Raw genomic sequence first — 19,565 nt, forward strand, 5'->3', positions numbered from 1 at the left:
ATGACTTTTAAGGTACTACTTCAGCTGATTTCATAGCATTGTAAACATGAAGAACAGAAGGAATAATGCAAAATGTAACCATATTTAGCCTACACAAAACAAATGCTCAGTACCATACTGTGTTCAGTTCACTTCATTGGTTTATTACTTTAATAATTGTTTGTATTACTTTAATTTAATTTAATTGTTTTCATATCTTATGATAACAAGATGATAATGACGCTTTCTCATCTGTCTCGTAGTAATTTCTTCTCATCTGTCTCGTAGTTTTTCAGTGTATTTGCTGGTTGTTTTGGATGTGCTGTAAAACGGGGACATTTCCGGGGACAGAACAACAAAAAACGGGACTGTCCCCGGAAAACGGGGACGTCTGGTCACCGTAGCATAAAAACCATCCTACATTTGATCTTACGATCATTTATAAAAAATGAATACATGTGATTCATAAAACGAAGGTACGCATATAAATCTGCATACCCCTTGCTTTTAGATATGAAATCTATAAATCGCAAATAATCTTGAACTTGTGCGCAGCTGAGCAGTTTCAGAACTCCGCTTTTAAACAATGCCTTATTAATGTTATAGACACAATGGTTTATATAACTGTCGTATTAGGCTTTGCATTTTTTCTATTAATTTCTTTATAAACATAAATCTCAATCTTCTACTACTACTGTTGAAGTTGTCCGTGTGGTTGTTCATGTTTATTGTATGAATGCAGTGTGAAACATGTTTGGTCCTCCAGCGCTTTTGTGTAAAAGATGGTCCATGTGATAGAGTCAAGTGTAATTGATAATTGATCTGTGACCATTTTCACCCTCCACAGCCCCCCTACTCCTACAACACTACCGGGGACAAGCTACGTTTGGCAGGGGAGCTTATAACCGTGACCTCTGGGCTATTTTTCTTCATAACGAATGTAAGAGGCTTTTTTGTTTACCATCACAGCATACTAAAATAACACTGGTGTATTTGGCACACTAATTCATCTTCAACTTCTTTCAGAGGACTTTTTGTAGTTTTTTCCTCTTTAGTTAGCTGTACAGTAAATTGATCCACGTTTCCACGTTGATTTTCAGATTAAGGATCTTTTCCTGAAGAAGTGCCCGGGGGTGAATTCTTTATTTATTGATGGATCCTTTCAACTGCTCTAGTAAGACATTCGGTCCCGTTCTTTGTGTCTTCCTTTGCTCTCCGTGTCTTTCCCTAAGGCGATTTTCTCTCTCTTTTAATTGAACTGTTTAATTAATTCCACAATTCCTTTCTTGGCAGTTTTAATGGGTAATCTCATTGCATAAAAACAACACTACTTATGCAAAGATGACTGCAGCTCACTAACCTGTTTACATGAATTATAATTAATATGTGGCACTGCTGAACCGTTGAGGCATTTCACATTTAAAAGGCAAACCTAACATATAGTAGCTGAGTCAAGATCATGCTTTCTGTAACCTTCATCTGTGACCCTGGAGCACAAAATCAGCCACATGTATCACATCCCAAAAATACATTGTTTGGGTAAAAATAATTGATTTTTCTTTAATGTCAAAAATCATTAGGATATTATCTACAGATCATATTTAATGAAGATATTTAGTAAATATAAATATATATCAAAACTTTTTTTGTGGGTGTATGTAGTTGCTAAGCACTTCATTTGGACAACTTTAAAGGTATTTTTTTAGATTCCAGTTGTATCTCTGACAAATATTGTCCAATCCTTACAAAACTTATTCGACTTTTTCCACAATCCAAATTTAAAGGGGCCATGTCACAAGACTTTTTAAGTTTTTTTTAAAAAAATACAAGGCTATAGCCAACCAGTGTATTTTTTGTTGTAACTAATCATTGGTCATTAGTCACACAAAAATGGCCACTAAATTAAACGGCTGTAAAAATCTATCAGATTTATATTTTTTTCATTTTTATCAACCTCAGTATTGATCAAAACTACCAAATGTTTCCAAACATTTCATGATTTTATTTAAAAAATAAAATCTAATGCTGCACAAAAACTAAAAATGCATCAAAGCCAATGTTTTTACTAATCTTTTACATGCCCACGACAATCCAGTCCACAAGCACTTTTTATATTGAAAATCGGCCAAATCAGTGACACCACTTATAAACTTGGCAATTAAAGAGTTAAAATCGTGGAATTTTTGTAAACATTTGGTAGTTTTGATCAGTACTGAGGTTGATTAACACATTTAAGCAAAACAATTTGGAAAAAAATTCATCTGAAGAAAAAAATTCATCTGATACATTTTTACAGCAGTTTAATTAACAACACGTAAGGGTAGTACATTTGCCCACGGTATATTGTTACGTTTTTAAAAAATTTCAAAGCATTGTCTTAAAGGGGACAGAGAATGAAAAACCATTTTTACCTTTTCTTTGTTGAATAATGGTAGTCTACCCGCATTCACAAACATACAAAAAGTGCTAAACATGCTAAACATCTCAGTCTCATAGAAATTCCTCTTTTAGACATGTCAGCCAGAAAATGGCCCAATCTGAAAAACTGATGCTTATGACATCACAGGCATCTCACTGCCCCTCCACTTTAAAATACTTGGCAACATTTTTTGAGTGGCAGCAAAGTCAGCCAATCAGTAATGAGATTGCAAGTTAAGCCAGTAGGGGGAGCCAAATAGGTGCAAAACCACTTGTTTAAAATCCCCCACCCTAATAGAGCTATCTGAGAGAGGTTTTTAGGAAGCTTCTAAGGCATTACAGACCCAAACAAAAAATTTTTTGTCTACATGTCACATCACAGAACAAGGATAAATACTCCGTTCAATCATTCTATGTCACCTTTAAAATATGTGTAAGTATAAGATTTGTCCCTGAAAATCATTCCATTTTCTGAAACACAGAGAAAGTTGTGGCCAAATTAAGACAATAATATTAGAAAATATTATTAGAAAAAAATAACGAAACTGGCCCCAACTACACACAAGGGTTAAGACCATATCAACTGCGTTCATCTTATTAATTGTCAAAAAAATATATGCTGATACACTCCCTCTTGACTGTTTCATGCGTTTCATAGCTTTATCTACTCCGTGCTGATTCTGGTGACCGCAGCGCTGTATCTGTCAGGAATCGAGGCTTACGTGTCTGTGATGGTGTTTGCTCTCGCTCTGGGTTGGATGAACACCCTTTATTTTACCAGAGGCCTTAAACTCACTGGAACCTACAGCATCATGATCCAGAAGGTATGATAATGTATTTTTATATTTACATTCATGCATTTGGCAGACGCTTTTATCCCAAGCAACTTACAGGGCATTACAAGGTATACATTTTATCATATGATTGGGATCGAACCCATGAGCTTTTACGCTGCTGACACAATGCTCTACCACTGAGCTACACAAACACATTAAAACACTTAGGGCCCTATTTTAACGATCTAAGCGCATTGTCTAAAGCGCACAGCGCAACGTCTAAATGGGCGTGTCCGAATCCACTTTTGCTAATTTAATGATGGGAAAAATGGTTTGTGCGCCGAGCGCATGGTCGAAAAGGGTTGCTCCTATTTTTTTAATGAGTAATGGGAGTATTTTGGGCGTAACGTGCAATAAACCTATGAGAGTCTCAGCTCTCATGCCCTTTAAAAGCCAGTTGCGCTGGCGCTATGTCTAATCCCTATTTAGATGACGGACTTTGTAGACTGAAAAACTAAGCGGAGGAAGAAGATCCCCAGTTTAAGATTAATGTTAAATAATTGTGTTGTTTTTCACTGGTATTGAAATTGTTATTTTTTTATTAAAACCTTTAAAACCCATTTTCTTTTATTCATGGAAGTAAAAAAGCAGGCGTTTAATTGCTTTAAATGTATGATCATCCAATATCATCAAAAAATTATTTACAAGTATGTAAGAAAAGGTTTGTACTCTAAAAATACTTCATTTGTAACAAACAGGAGATAAAGAATTTAAAAACGGCTCTCCGCACATTTCAGCACTTGGACAGCGTCAGTTTTTTTAAGCATTACTTAAAAATGTTTCTCATCTCACTATATCCACAGGTACAGAGTCATCATGTACAATAAATCCGTGAGGTAGCATTTAAAAAAAAAACATTTAAAACAGATGCATTTGTTTAAAGCAAAGCATTTATTTACAGGTGAAGCAGCTCGTTGTGCCTTCTAACGTCTCATAAACAGTCCTCATTTATGTCCAAGAGACTCAATAATAATCTTTTACATTCAATCCTTTAATCTTTCATATTTAAAAGCGTTTTTGTGCTGCTGCGCATTCATGTTGTTTGATAAGCAAACCCGTGTTATCGTCCCGTTTATAGGCGCATATTACTAATGCGCTCTTTAAATAACAAAAAACGAATTGCACAGTAGTCAATTTTATTTGCTTCAAAATAGCAACGCGCCAACAATGCGCCTGAACACACCTTGTTTTCAGACCAGAACGCCCATGGGCGTAATAGGGAGTGCAAATGCATTTGCTATTTAAACAACGTGGCGCTAAACATGAAAATGCATTAATTGCGCGGGGTGGAAACTAGCAACTAGACACTTAGGTCACGCATTGCGCCGGGTGTAAGCCCATAATTTCATACATTTACATTCAATCTAAGTATCTATAGTTGTTCATTTGTCACTGTTGGCTTTGTGATTTAAATGATTTTTTTATAGTTCCTCTGGCAGCAGCTTTGATTGATTTGTTTGAAAAATCTAATCAAAGACTAAAAACATTTCAGTTCTACATCGTTTAACTTTTCTATATGCATATGTTTGCATGAAGTTACTTGTATATTATAATACACACTGAATTTTTTTTCAAGATCTCATTAAAAGTCTTTGCAAGCTCAGTATAGCTGGTATAATGAATGCTTGTCTGCAAGCTTCCTTCTCATATTATAAGTCTAATTGAAAGATCATTATACTCTGATATTTTGTTCAGATTCTCATTAAAGATTTGTTCCGGTTCCTGCTGGTGTATGTGCTCTTCATGATTGGCTATGCATCAGGTATTGTGCGCAATTTTTTAAATCTCATTTCATTAATATGCTAGACGCTACTAGCACCAACTAACCTGTCTGTGCTGTTGAGGGTCATTTTGACCCTGTTTGACTTACTGTGAAACTTAAAGGAATAGTCTACCCTTTTGCCATATTAAACTATGTTATTACCTCAACCTAGACGAATTAATACATACCTATCTTTTTTCAATTTGTGCACTGTACAGCGCGTTGTGAATGTGTTAGCATTTAGCCTAGCCTCATTCATTCCTATGGTACCAAAAATTTTGTGGCACCATACTTACTGGTTTGACTCCTCATGTAACAGTCTTTAAATAGGGAAAACATGGAAGTGTTTGGTGGCTTCCCTGTTTGGTACCATAGAAATGAATGGGTCTAGGCTAAATGCTAACACATTCACGACGCGCTGTACAGTGCACGCATTGAAAAAAGATAGATATGTATTAATGCGTCTAATAACATAGTTTAATATGGCAAAAGGGTAGACTATTCCTTTAAGCATATAAACATATTTAATATCACAATAAAAAATGTTACAGTTGTTTTTGATTAGTTGTTTGAGGAACAATTTTTTTATGTACTTTAGAGGGTTTTGCATCAAAAGACATTTGTAAAAATATGGCATTTCAATTGAAACTAATTGACTAATAAATAACTAATAAACTTTAAATTTCCATTAAAGTGAAATTACTGAACGTAAACATACAGTAAGTGCCTAATAAAAATGCTCACTTACAAGAAAACATGTCAGACAGTTTTGCATCTGAGCTCTTTATATGTAAACAGTCATAATGTTTGTATTGTATGTAATGTAATTTTCATCTCTGCATCATTTCAACAGCATTAGTTTCTCTCCTGACCATCTGCCCTGAGAAGTCGACCTGCAATGATACCTGCCCCACATACCCAGAATGCCGAGACACAAACACGTTCAGTGAATTTCTGCTGGACCTGTTTAAGCTGACCATTGGTATTGGAGAGCTAGATAGCATGCTTAAAGGAGCAAAGTACCCCGGCGTGTTCCTCGTTCTCCTGGTCACATACATTATTCTCACCTTCGTCCTGTTACTCAACATGTTAATCGCTTTGATGGGGGAGACGGTGGGTCAGGTGTCCAAAGAAAGCAAGCAGATCTGGAAACTGCAGGTGAGAGATAAGAATACATTGAGGATGAAGTTAAGGTTATTTCAAATCAATGTGAAATCAAACTTTGATGCTCTTGATCTCATCTTTAGCTTGTAAATAATAATAATATCTCTGCATTTGGGTGATTCTTAAGAAATACAGATTTAGATGGTGCCCAGCATCAGATTTTTTAAAAAGCCCTTGAAGCCAATTTGTTTGCACATATAAGATTAAGGTCTGAACTTATTATAATCGTTATTTTTAGAGGATTTAAAAATATTTCCTATAGAATTATTTACAATTTTTTAGATTATCATTATCAAAAATTATCATTTCCGCAACATGATGTTACATTAAATATATGCATTTACAAACTCTGTAATGAGAACTAAAAAGTTGTCTAGGTACTACGACAAACAAAATTTTAACTTTTATCTGGAAAGAAAAAATAAGAACTGCTTACCTGGTAGCCATCTTGAATGTCACAGTCAATTATGTCCCTTCCAACAATTTTTTTTTTTTTTTTTTGAAAATGTTAGTTCATTGAAGGTTTAAACAATGATTAAAAATGGTTGCTGAGGATGAGAAAATTGGTCTTGGACACATTTATATTCCTTATTATTGTCTCTACATTTACCAATGATCACCAAATACCACATGTTTCTTTACTGTAAATGTTTATAGTATAACATGCACTGAACCTTTTTATTTTTTAGATTTATTAATTATAAATATTTCCATGTCAAAGAACCCAAATCCAGTCATGGATACGTTGCGGTAATGAAAATTTTCCCCTTAAATGTTGAAAAAACAACAAAATTGGTTTGTGTGATGTCATTTGAAATCATGTGCAAAATAGTTACATGAAGAGATGTTTGTAACTGCATGCTTCTTATTTTGATACTCTTACTTTGCATTTTTTTTTTTTTTTTAATGTTTCATGACACCTCATAAGTCTCATTTTGCGAGAAAGAAAATTTAGATTCGTTGTTCTGCCTATTAGATTTTTAATGTGTCAAAGTAATATGTTTGAGCGTGCATGTCATCAGAGGGCGTGGTCTAGGAAAGAGGGGGCGTGGCTAAAGCTGATATAAAATTACACAACGGCTAACATGTTTTACAGCACTTTTTAAGTTCTTGTTTTTGGTACCCATCTGAAATGAAATATAAATGAAATAGCCAATTTTTCTGCATGACTGTTTAACTTACTATTCATTGGTTACAAATTCCTTTCATCTTCAACCTGTTTGCAACCTTTCTTTTGGTTGTGTCAGTGGGCAACCACTATCCTGGACATCGAGCGTTCCTTCCCTGTGTGTCTGCGGAGGTCTTTTCGGGTTGGAGAGATGGTAACTTTAGGCAAGAACTTGGATGGAATGCCAGACAAACGTTGGTGCTTCAGGTACAGTTACAACTGAACTACCTATTCCCAGACAGCAGACGTTAATAAATGACAGCTGAACCACTCCTGTTACTCACCAGAGGTATTTATTTACTTCTCCATGTTCTAGAGTCGATGAGGTGAAGTGGTCCCACTGGAATCAAAATCTAGGGATCATAAATGAGGATCCTGGCCAGAAAGACTATTATGAAAACACGCAAGGAGGGCGGGGCCTTCGCAGAGGTTGGCACAGTGTCTTTTAGTATACATTTGTCCACATATCTTAAAGAATCGTCTAACAAACGTGATTTCTCTCTATGTCGCCAATAGATCGCTGGTCCACGGTCGTCCCAAGAGTTGTTGAACAGAACAGGGGTACAAGAGATCATTGTGTAGAGATGGAGCTGCTCACAGCCAAACACAGACACAAATCTGAAAGCTAAAGCTGGACAATTCTGTATTTTTTATTAAAACTGCCAGTAGTTCTAGAATTTTAATTCATATTAGAATAACCATATCGAGTTTTTTTGTACTTTTTATGATTGATTATGTACACTGTATATAAACCCATGAAACACTCAGGGAAAATCTGTTTTTTAGGAAATCTGTTACGTATAAGAGAGATTGGGGTGTTTCTCATGGCGTGTGCAATAGATTGTATAAATGAAAAGCTTTTAAGTTATTTCGATGCATACAGTGCCTTTGATCTGGGTATCGGTGTCCACAGTGCGTTTACTGTATGCGTTCTGTTGTTTCCGGCTAAAAAACATTGGCATTATTTTGTGGATGAAGTGGGAAGGGTTACACTTTAATCAATTTTCATGTCAGATTACCTCAGTGTAAAAAGTGCCTTGTGATAATCACAGCATCATTTTTATGAAATATCATATCATAAAGAGTCATACTCTTGTGCATACCATACCATAATGGTAAAGACTAAATAAAAATGATCAATTTTGTTTTAGATTTTATCCTTTGGCTTTGTTTTTTAATAAAGGTCATGCAGAAAACATATGTGGCCCTCACACCAGGAGCATGCACAATGCCAGACTTCAGTAATAAGTTATTTTCACCTCAGTATGCTGGATTTAATGGGTGTGATACTGGTAATGACTTGCTGTACAGTCAGCCGTTCATATTGTTTTACTGCTTACTTGGACGGAACCATGCACACCAACATCTTAATTTTCATCATGTTCTATGTATTTATGTATGCGTTGTATATATTGTGTTTTTTTTACAGGAGGGCAAAAGACATTCATTTTCCTTTTTAAGATGATTTTCATTTTGATATTGGAAAATACTTTATTGATATTGAGTCCTATTGTTTACAGGTCATTTTACACACTATGGTCATTTTTTTTATATATACTTCATGTTTATCAGATGTCCTTTAAAGAATTGGAGAAGATCAAGAAAAACTGAAATGTATAAAAATAGATTGTAATATATTCTTTATAGCAAAATGTATCTTGCCAGAATGTTAGATGTTTAGTGCTGCTATTAAGTCCTGCATTGACTATTGAGAACACAAATAGAATTTTTTTTTATCAATAATAAATACATTTGAAATGTTTTAACTTTTTGTGTTTAAATTAATCTCCTTTGTTCTGTTAATTAAGTAATTGTTAAGTGAATACTAATCTGCTTTGCCTCAAGTATGTAATGGTTTCAAGTGGAATTCATTTTTTGTCAATTATTTTTATGTAACCACATAAGCCGGCCAGTATTATTATTATTATGACCATAATTACTTATAGCACTATGAGTTAACTGATTCAGCTTTATCCAGGAGCCATGCAGCATGCTTGTCACCGCACCACTCTCTGTCAGAGTGCTTTAGGTGCCATTTTACAGACAACTCATAAGGACTTAAGGCCTGTTCACATTATAATGATAACTATAACGATTTTACCGTCCACACCACCGGACGATAACAATAACTTTATGCTAATTTGTTCAATAGGTGCAGTACTCACGCAAATCATTTAACTTCAATGGCATGCACTAATATTTAATATTTCCTTTAATAAAACACTTTTGTTATTGTTCATAAGGCATTAAATGTATAACAGGGCTCTCGAGTGTTACCATAAGTTGATGTAAGATCAACGTTGGGTCCTGTTGTCAGATCAACTTTGGATTTTGACGTCAGATCAACGTTGGGTCTTAACATCAGATCAAAGTTGGATTTAGACGTCAGATCAACGTTAGGTCCTCATGTCAGATCAATATTGGATTTAGACATCAGATCAACATTGGGTTTGATGTAAGATCAACGTTGGATTTAGACGTCAGATCAATGTTGGATTTAGATGTCAGATTAACGTTGGTTCTTGAAGTCAGATCAACGCTGGGTCTTCTTAACGTCAGATCAACGTTGGATTTAGACGTCAGATCCACGTTCGATTTTGACGTCAGATCAATGCTGGGTAGTGATGTTAGATAAGCTTTGGAGTTTAAAGTCAGATCAATATTGGATTTTGATGTCAGATTCACGTCGGATTTAGACGTCAGATAAGTGTTGGATTTTGACATCAGATCAACGTTGGGTTTAGATGTCAGATCAATGTTGGGTCTTAACGTCAGATCAACGTTGGATTTAGATGTCAGATCAATGTTGGGTCTTGATGTCAGATCAATGTTGGATTTAGATGTCAGATCAACGTTGGGTTTGATGTCAGATCAACATTGGATTTAGATGTCAGATCAACGTTGGGTCTTGACGTCAGATCAACGTTGGGTCTTGATGTCAGATCAACATCGGGTCTTGACGTCAGATCAGTGTTAAAGTTTGACATTAGATAAGTGTTGGAGTTTGATTTCAGATCAATATTGGATTTTGATGTCAGATTAACGTTGGATTTAGACATCAGATAAGTGTTGGATTTAGACGTCAGATCAATGTTGAGTCTTGATGTCAGATCCGCGTTGGATTTTGACGTCAGATCAGTGTTAAAGTTTGACATTAGATAAGTGTTGGAGTTTGATTACAGATCAATATTGGATTTTGATGTCAGATTAACGTTGGATTTAGACATCAGATAAGTGTTGGATTTTGACATCAGATCAACGTTGGGTCCTGACATCAGATCAATGTTGGATTTTGATGTCAGATCAACGTTTGGTCTTGATGTCAGATCAACGTTAAAGTTTGACGTTAGATAAGCGTTGGAGTTTGATTTCAGATCAATATTGGATTTTGATGTCAGATTAACGTTGGATTTAGACGTCAGATAAGTGTTGGATTTTGACATCAGATCAACATTGGATTTTGACATTAGATCAACATTGGATTTTGACATTAGATAAGCGTTGGAGTTTGATGTCAGATCAATGTTGGAGTTTGACGTTATATAAGCATTGGAGTTTGACATCAGATCAATGTTGGATTTTGACATCAGATTAACGTTGGGTCTTGACGTTAGATCAGCATTGGAGTTTGACTTCAGATCAATGTTGGATTTTGACATCAGATTAACGTTGGGTCTTGACGTTAGATCAGCATTGGAGTTTGACTTCAGATCAACGTTGGGTCCTCACGTCAGATTAACGTTGGGTCTTGACGTCAGATTAACGTTGAAATTTTGACGTCAGATCAACGTTGGGTCTTGACGTCAGATCACATGTTGCCTTACGTTAGGGCAACAAGTGGTATGTTACGTTATGGCAACGTATGTTATGTAGAACAATCAATAAAATATTATCTAAATAATTTTATATTATAATATTATTATTTGTAATTTGTAAATAACCTAGCCAGATCTTTTTCAGATGAATCAAACACAATAACCTATGTCTTTCTTTGAGTTATTTAGAAATAGGAAATTGTTAGCCAACCAAGTTTTTCTCTCATCAAGACAAGTAAACAGTGAAGTGATTGATGAAGGATTGCCTCATTTTATTGGCAAATAGATCTTGGTATCGTCGGAATAAAGATGATACAGTACCCCATACTTTCTCAAAATCGAGCCTAGCAGTAACATGTAAAGAAAGAAAAGCAGAGGAGATAGGATTGAACCCCAAGTGAGGCCAAATTCAAGACGAGCAGCTAAGGAGGTAAAGTTATCAATTTTAACTGAAGAATAACGGTCCGTTAAGAAAAATTTAAACCACTCCAGAACATAGCCTTTAATCCCGACTAGGGATTTTAATCTAGATAAAAGAACCTGATGATCAATACTGTCAAAAGCAGCTGTAATGTCTAGGATTATTAAAATCATGGGATCCTCTGATTCAGTGATAACCAAAATATTATTAAAAACTCTTAATAAAGCTGACTCAGAAGCCAGACTAAAAGCGTTCAGAGATATGGATAGTATGGAGAAAAAACAGTTTCGAAGTAGTACAATCTTTTCTAGTACCTTGCTCCCTCAGTTACTTAGTTAATTGTTCTGTGAATTTATGTAATGCCTGCAAATTAATATTATATGTGTTCAGTTATCTGATGTAAAACGTAGACTTTGTTCTATAGACACTTAGACAGCTGCCACTGTACAATGGTATACAGTATATACTTCAATTTACTACAGTTTTACCAAAAAATACTTTGGTATAATAAAGTATTTGTATATTTTGGAAAAAGTTAAGTTACTATGGTTCTATTACAAATGTTAAACTATTGATAGTGTAGCAAAGCCTAGTCATTTTTTTTGGTCACACTGCATATCTATCTGTCAGTAGAAAAAGATCATCTTATGCTAACCTGAGTGATCTTTTAATTTAACTTCATTAATGCTTACACGCATGGCTGAATATTTGGCGCGAACAATAGAGAATCTGACTGAAACCCATTTTATTAGTGACTCACCTTCATCGAGGTTTTGACACCATTTATGTAGAAAACACCTTAAAAACGAAAGAAAAAGAAACCTACCAGTGCAAATTACACTGCTAAAATAACTAATATTTGGTTTAATTATCAAAGTCAAGATTAAGGTTTAGAAACGAGAGTGTGTTTAGCAGCGGTTATTTTCTAGTTTTGCTCTTAACCGCTAGATGGCGATAAAGTGCCGCGAGTGTTCTCAATGTCTTTACTGACTGTATCTACACTAAACACATCATCACTTTTCTAAAAAAAATCTATTTTTCTATTTTTTTATTCACAAACCGTATGAAAAACACTAGTTTACTATAGAAAACTGAAATACTAAACAATAAAATACTATAGTACATTTTATACTGCAATATGGTAAGTACTAAAGTAAATTACAGTATATTTTCATGTGGTAGGCTAATATGTTGGCATAGTGAGGGTGTTCAATGTAAAAGCAAGGTAATTTAATTAAGTAGTCTGCCTCAAAAATTACCTAAAGCAGCATGGTGCCTTTTGGTACTTTTTAGATACTGAAAACAAAATTAAAATGACACACTTTCCATACAGTCGAAACATTTTCTTGTCCACATTGACAAGAAGATCCAATGTGAATCAAAACACTGCTGTTGTCAACATTCACACAAACACCTGCTACACTCACATTGTGTCGCCCAACGCTTTCCACCTCAACAATGAAACATTGTGACATCATCTCACCCCACATAACATTTTCCATGCCCTATGCATTTATTAGCAACCTCCAAACTCCCACCCTCCTCCTTCATCTTCCTCCTCCTCCATCGCTGAAGGACACGCTGGATCTATTGCCACCTCTCTGAGGAGGCTAATCCTCTTTAGCTCCAACTTTAACTAGGCCATTAATCCCAAAGGAGTTTATCTAAGCGCTGAGCACCTCGCACTGCTGACACTTTAGGCAACCCACCCTCCTCCTTTGCCTTCTCTCGCTCTTTCTCTCTAACTAGGGCACGGTCCGGGCCAGCAAGTGTCACCGTCAGCACCCCCGTAACCGCAGCCGAGCCTAAGCAGCTCAGCATGCGGCCGCAAACTCCGACTACGAGAAACACAGACCACAGGTGAGAGATGCAGGAAAGAGCAAGTAAGACACAGGAAGGAAATGAAGAAAAAGAAGATGGATGAGATGAAAAAACGAAAGACGAATGTTTGGCCTCAGAATTACGGTGTTGTTTGCCAGCTCTGGACTAACATTGATTTAACTCTGCCCTCCAGGCCTGAGCAGATGGCTTATTTGCTAGTACGCTGATACTATGAATATGTGTGTGTGGTCGTGTTGGTGCTTAAAACTAAAAGAAAATTGCCCTTTTCATCTGTGTGGGATAATAAACAGCAAAAAAGAATAATATTTTTAGTACCTTTGCGCAGTAAAATTATTTTTTAAAGTTACATTTCGACTTGATTTTAAGCATAAGGCTTAAACAAGAAAAGGTAAAGACAAAACATACATATTCAGAGCTGTGTTCAGTGTAAATTGATCCAGTTTAAGAAACGTTTCGAAAAACAAATACACTGAACAAGAAAACAATATTTAGCAGTAAATGTGTGGGCTGCGTAATAAAATAAGCATATGCAAAAATGTAATCGTTGCACTGTTGGATCATTTCCATCAGAAGGCCAGACTGAACTAAAAGGTATATGGGCACATGGCAGTATTAAAGTAGATCCCGGTGACCTAAAGCCAACACACAGTTTAAAGGTTATAATATTGACATTGTTTAACCCCATTCTGTTCTATATTGGTTCACACATTCCTCTTCTCCCATGCAAACGTTTCCTTTCTTTGAAGATGGAGGAACTCATCAGACAGCGGTGAGATTCATCACTGACATGAGACATTTCTAAATGAATGAGATGCAATGTGAGACAATAGAGGAAGAAGTTTTGATGTTTGGAAACAGATCTGATTTTACCTCTCTTTTTACCACAAATTTGATGTGATTCACCATAATACCCCGTATTCTTTGTATGGTTTTCTGAAAGCTTATATGACCCAGGGTGGTACCTTTAAAAAAAAAAACTTTTGTACTTAAAATGTGCATATTGGTACCTCAAAGGTACCTTAGAGCAATGTTTCCCAACAAAGGAGGTCGGGGCCCACATTGGGGCCTCAGCATATTTCCAAGGGGGCCTCAAGACAAAACACGCATCGAGCGCCCTTGAAAAAAGAAGTCACTGAATATACATCTGTTTAGTCATTCCAAGTTCTATTTAATTTTATGTGGAAAACATTTAGTGAGTGGGGGGCCTTTAAATATTGTTGTGGGCCTTGAAGTGAAAAAGGTTGGGGACTACATACAGGTTCTTTAAAGGTGACATAGAATGATTGAACGGGGTATTTATCCTTGTTCTGTGATGTGACATGTAGACAAATTTTTTTTTCTTTGGGTCTGTAATGCCTTAGAAGCTTCCTAAAAACCTCTCTCAGACAGCTCTATTAGGATGGGGGATTTTAAACAAGTGGTTTTGCACCTATTTGGCTCCCCCTACTGGCTTAACTTGCAATCTCATTACTGATTGGCTGACTTTGCTGCCAAAAATGTAGCCAATTATTTTAAAGTGGAGGGGCAGTTAGATGCCTGTGAAGTCATAAGCATCAGTTTTTCAGATTGGGCCGTTTTCTGGCTGACATTTCTAAAAGAGGAATTTCTACGAGACTGAGATGTTTAGCATGTCTAGCACTTTTTGTATGTTCATGAATGCGGGTAGACTACCATTATTCAACAAAGACAAGGTAAAAATGGTTTTTCATTCTCTGTCCCCTTTAAAGGTACATATCTGTACTAAAATGGTACATATTAGGACCTTTTAAAAAGGTACCATCCCAGTGACCTTTTTTGTACCTCTTTCTGAAAGTACTGACCGAGTGAGGTTATGTTCAAGATTGAAATCAATGTGAAATCAAACTTTTAGGCTCCTAATCTCATATTTAGATTATGAGATTTGCTGTTTTGCAACAATGCAAAACTGTGAAAAGCCCTATAGAAATACACGCTGAAATGCAGTTTTTAATCTGCCTTATAAATATAACATTTCAAATTCTTGACATTGGCTCAAAATCAGAAGTGAGGTTCTTTTAAAGGGATATCTCATCCAAAAATGAAACATCTGTCATCATTTACTCACCCTCATGTTTTTCTAAACCTCTATGGGGAGGTTTCCCAGAGAGGGCTTAAGATTAGTCCTAGATTAACTTCAATTTTAGTCTTGATTGAAGTTTTGTCAGATTTCAACAAATCACGCATTGTTTTTTAATAGTGAATGATAAACTACAAATAACTCATTTTTGAAACTTTGCTCATTGCACAACTTGCCAGCACAGGTCACAAATGATGCAGCAGCAAACATAAATGGAGGAAGGGTCTTCTGAAAGGAAAATTCATATAAAATTTAATGGCTAATGGTTATGTGGAAAATGTAAACAGGCTGGCATAAACATACATTTGCATAAAGCATCTATATTTGTCCCCACCCATGTTGACTAGAGTATTAAAACCTTGAAAAATGTTAAAGGTATTGCAGGGGATTTTCTTTTTCCGGGTGGATCATCAAGACTATTGGTCCTCCTAGTTGTCAATCAGGAGTGTTGCGCAATTGCATTTTTTAAAAAAGTGGAGAAGGCGGTTCTTTTCTAAAATTCGAGAAAATCCTTCGCTACACCTTAAAATTAGAACAGATAAAATGTGAGATTAATTTGCGATTAATCGCTAGTTAACTCATGAAATCATGTGATTAATATAGATTAAATATTTTAATCTATTGACAGCCCTACTTAAAATATTTTTGGTGTGAGGGTTGCGTCTCAAGATGCTCACTAGTAGTGTTTATTTATAAATTATGCTTTTAAAAATTACTTAAATATCCTAATTTAACTAAGGCCTAGTCTTGGCTTAAGATAATCACTGTCCGGGATTAACTCATCACCTCTATGAGTTTATTAGAAGATATTTTGATAAATGATGGTAACTAAACAGTTGTCGAAATCCCATAACTTAGTATTTTGTTTATAGTATCATAGTTATTGGTGGCCGATGACTTCTCTTTCGAGGGGCGTGAAATCAAAATGTTTTTGGAGTGTTATATGTGTTCCTCGTCATGTCAAAATATGTGTTTGTTGCGTCATGTGAACCATGTGCATCATGCACCTTGTCAAAATACATGCCTGCTGCAGACGTGTCAAAAGGATTTATGAAAAAAGAGACGCTCACGTTTATGAAATACTGACAAGACACTAATTTAACACTAAACTCTGATTACACATGAGATTAAGTGAGTATTTGGCAAACGCTAGCGTCTCTTTTATCATAAACCCATTTGAAGCGTCTGCTCGTATTTTGACATCATGGGTGATGCACATAAGTGTACATGATGCGCCGAACACATATTTTGAAATGAAGAGCCACACATATGACGAGCTACACACATGTTGTGACAGGCTTTGCATCGTGCGGCCTCGGCAAATAAGTTACCGACCGGCACTAACTAGAGTACCATATTATTTGTTTATCCTACTACGGAAGTCAGTAAAAACCAACTGTGTGGTTACCATCATTTATATAAGAATACTTTTATGTCAAAAATATATTTTGTGCTTAACAGAATAAAGAAACAGATTTGAATATTGGTGTTCCTTCCTAAGTAAAATTATGTACATATGTATAATATATTAACATCAGTCTACTGGTTCACTCGAGAGTTTGTAAATGCAGCAGTGTAATAATTGGCTTTCAACATCTGTCGTTTTGCTATTTGGCTGCTGGCTAAAGAGGCAGTAAGACGTGCAGGTGAGTGAGTCTGACTGATAAAAGTCTTCCTGCTCACTGAATTTCTTCTTCTGACTGATTAAGTCACAAATCATTTCAGAGTTAATCAAACACACTCATGTGCAGCTGCACCTTCACTCGTGAGCTTTAATGAAGTCAGACACTGCCTGGCTTAGAGGTGGAGTGCTGATGGCACAATTTTGGGTGCTTGAAGTTTGATTTGTGAACATTTCCGCACAGTTGAATTCCGCCGCTGTTTTTTTCCGCTTACACGGTTATTTGCATTTCCTCCTCATAACCGCACATGTACACTTCTCCACTTGCCCCAAAACAAATCTTATTTTCATCTCGTCTGTCTTTTTACACACACGGCCCGATTTATGCATTCATGTGTGAATGCGGCAGTGTTGTGATTCAGCTACTGAAGATGATTTATTGATGCTTTTGTAGGAGACACAAACCGAGCAATCACGACAAAAGGAAAGAATTATTTATGCTAAATATCTCCAATTACACTAGAAATTATTATTAAATATAATCCCAAACCGCATAGTGTGACTAAATATTGTCTAAAGAAAGAAAGACAAATATAACTTAAAGGTGCAGTGTGTAGATTTTAGTGGTATCTAGGTGAGACCAACTGCTCAGTCCACAGCTGACCCCTCCCTTTCGCAATACATAGAGAAGCTACGGTAGCCACTGCACTGAAAAAAATGATTCATTCAATTTACTCAATTAAGGTAAGTGGTTGCAATCAATTTATTTAAGCTACATTTAAACAAAAGTTTTTTATTTTATTTTATTTTACTAATCTTTTTTGTTTAAATGTAGCTTAAATATATTGATCGCAACCACTTACCTTAAAAAATTGAGTAAATTGAAATAATAATTTTTTCAGTGTAGTGACGAAATGTGCTCAGCAGTTTGTCTGTTTAGGGCTACTGTAGAAACATGGAGCGCAACACGCGTCTTCCATGTAAGGGGACTAGCGATGTATGTAGCTAAAAACAGCTCATTCTAAGGTAATAAAAACAATACAGTTCATTTTGTAAAGTCTTTATACACCACTGATAATATAGTTGTGTTTATTATATTGCATTTTTGTCAAGATATCCTCCTTAAAACACACTGCACCTTTAACTCTTTCCCCGCCATCATTGACGAGTTAACTCGTCAAGTAAGAGAAAATGCAAATTCCGTTTTGATCATCGCTCTGAATCTGTTTCTAACAAAAATTCTTTACAAAAATGCAATACAAAAAAAGCTCAACATTTTGTATTTTTGAAGAAGCCTACCCATATTTCAGAGTTGATAAAAAGAGAAAAAAATGAAAATAGAATGAAAATAGAATTTTTATTTTTTTTAAAGTAGAGAGTCTGTTCTTTCATTTGACATATTGTACACTGCAAAAATGACTTTCTTACTCAGTATTTTTGTCTTGTTTACAGTAGAAATATCTAAACGTAAAATTCTTAAATCAAGATGTATTTTCTTGATGAGCAAATGACCTAACAAAATATCTCTAGTTTTTAGACAAAAAATATCACATTTAAGCGAATTTGTGCTTAAAACAAGCAAAAAAAAATCTGCCAATGGAATAAGAAATTTTTTCTTGAATTTACTTAAAGGGATAGTTCGGCCAAAAATGTTTTTAAACCCATGATTTACTCACCCCCAAGCTGTCCGAGTTGCATATGTCCATCGTTTTTCAGACAAACACATTTTCGGATATTTTATAAAATGTTTTAGATCTTTCAGTTGATTAAATGTAATGTTACGGGGTCCACGACTTTCAAGTCCAAAAAAAGTGCATCCATCCTTCACAAAATAAATCCAAACGGCTCCAGGATGATAAACAAAGGTCTTCTGAGGGTAATCCGCGCGGTGTTGTTGTAGAAATATCCATATTTAAAACTTTATTTTGGGCTATGATTATGGGCCGTGTCTCAACCGAAAAATGCCTCTGCACTCAATTGGATAGACCTACGACCAATCAGAGCAACAGACTGTGTAATATATGTTGAAATGTCGTCTTTTGCAGCCTGACTGAACTGCTAGTTATTTCGCTACAATGACGCTAACATTATGTTTATACTAAGTCTGAGTTTGCGAACGTACATCAACACCTACTATGTTTACAACATTTCATTTATATCACAACATTAAGTATTTACTAAGTCATACACTCAGACTATCTCTTACCATTTGTACGTTAGGTCAACTTCATCCACGACGATACCCATTACGTTGGCTTGAAAAATATCGGAGCCTAGAATGTTCCTCCACTTATTCGGCAGTCACGATTCCTGGCTTCCGAAAAGAAGCTGCCATCGACCGCTAATTATATCAATCTCGTCGTGCACGCCGAAATGCATCGCCGTGATACCCATTTCAGTTGCTTCTTTAACTTGGTCCTCCATAAGTGCAACCAAAGGAGAAA

The 19,565-nt window shown here is 35.7% G+C and overlaps 1 protein-coding gene across 1 annotated transcript in view; it reads left to right on the forward strand.

Annotated features, from left to right (window-relative positions):
• Positions 1–9,039, forward strand: part of trpv4 (transient receptor potential cation channel, subfamily V, member 4) — a 32,756-nt gene extending 23,717 nt beyond the window's left edge. The window contains exons 10-17 of the mRNA XM_065250754.2: positions 827–919; positions 1,080–1,153; positions 3,056–3,221; positions 4,929–4,995; positions 5,849–6,153; positions 7,407–7,534; positions 7,644–7,756; positions 7,844–9,039. Of these exons, the coding sequence (XP_065106826.2) occupies positions 827–919; positions 1,080–1,153; positions 3,056–3,221; positions 4,929–4,995; positions 5,849–6,153; positions 7,407–7,534; positions 7,644–7,756; positions 7,844–7,956 (1,059 nt within the window). The 3' untranslated portion in view covers positions 7,957–9,039. The remainder of the gene's footprint in view (positions 1–826; positions 920–1,079; positions 1,154–3,055; positions 3,222–4,928; positions 4,996–5,848; positions 6,154–7,406; positions 7,535–7,643; positions 7,757–7,843) is intronic.
• Positions 9,040–19,565: the final 10,526 nt, after the last annotated feature.

Source organism: Paramisgurnus dabryanus, chromosome 5 (genome assembly GCF_030506205.2).
Source record: "Paramisgurnus dabryanus chromosome 5, PD_genome_1.1, whole genome shotgun sequence".
NCBI lineage: Eukaryota > Metazoa > Chordata > Actinopteri > Cypriniformes > Cobitidae > Paramisgurnus > Paramisgurnus dabryanus.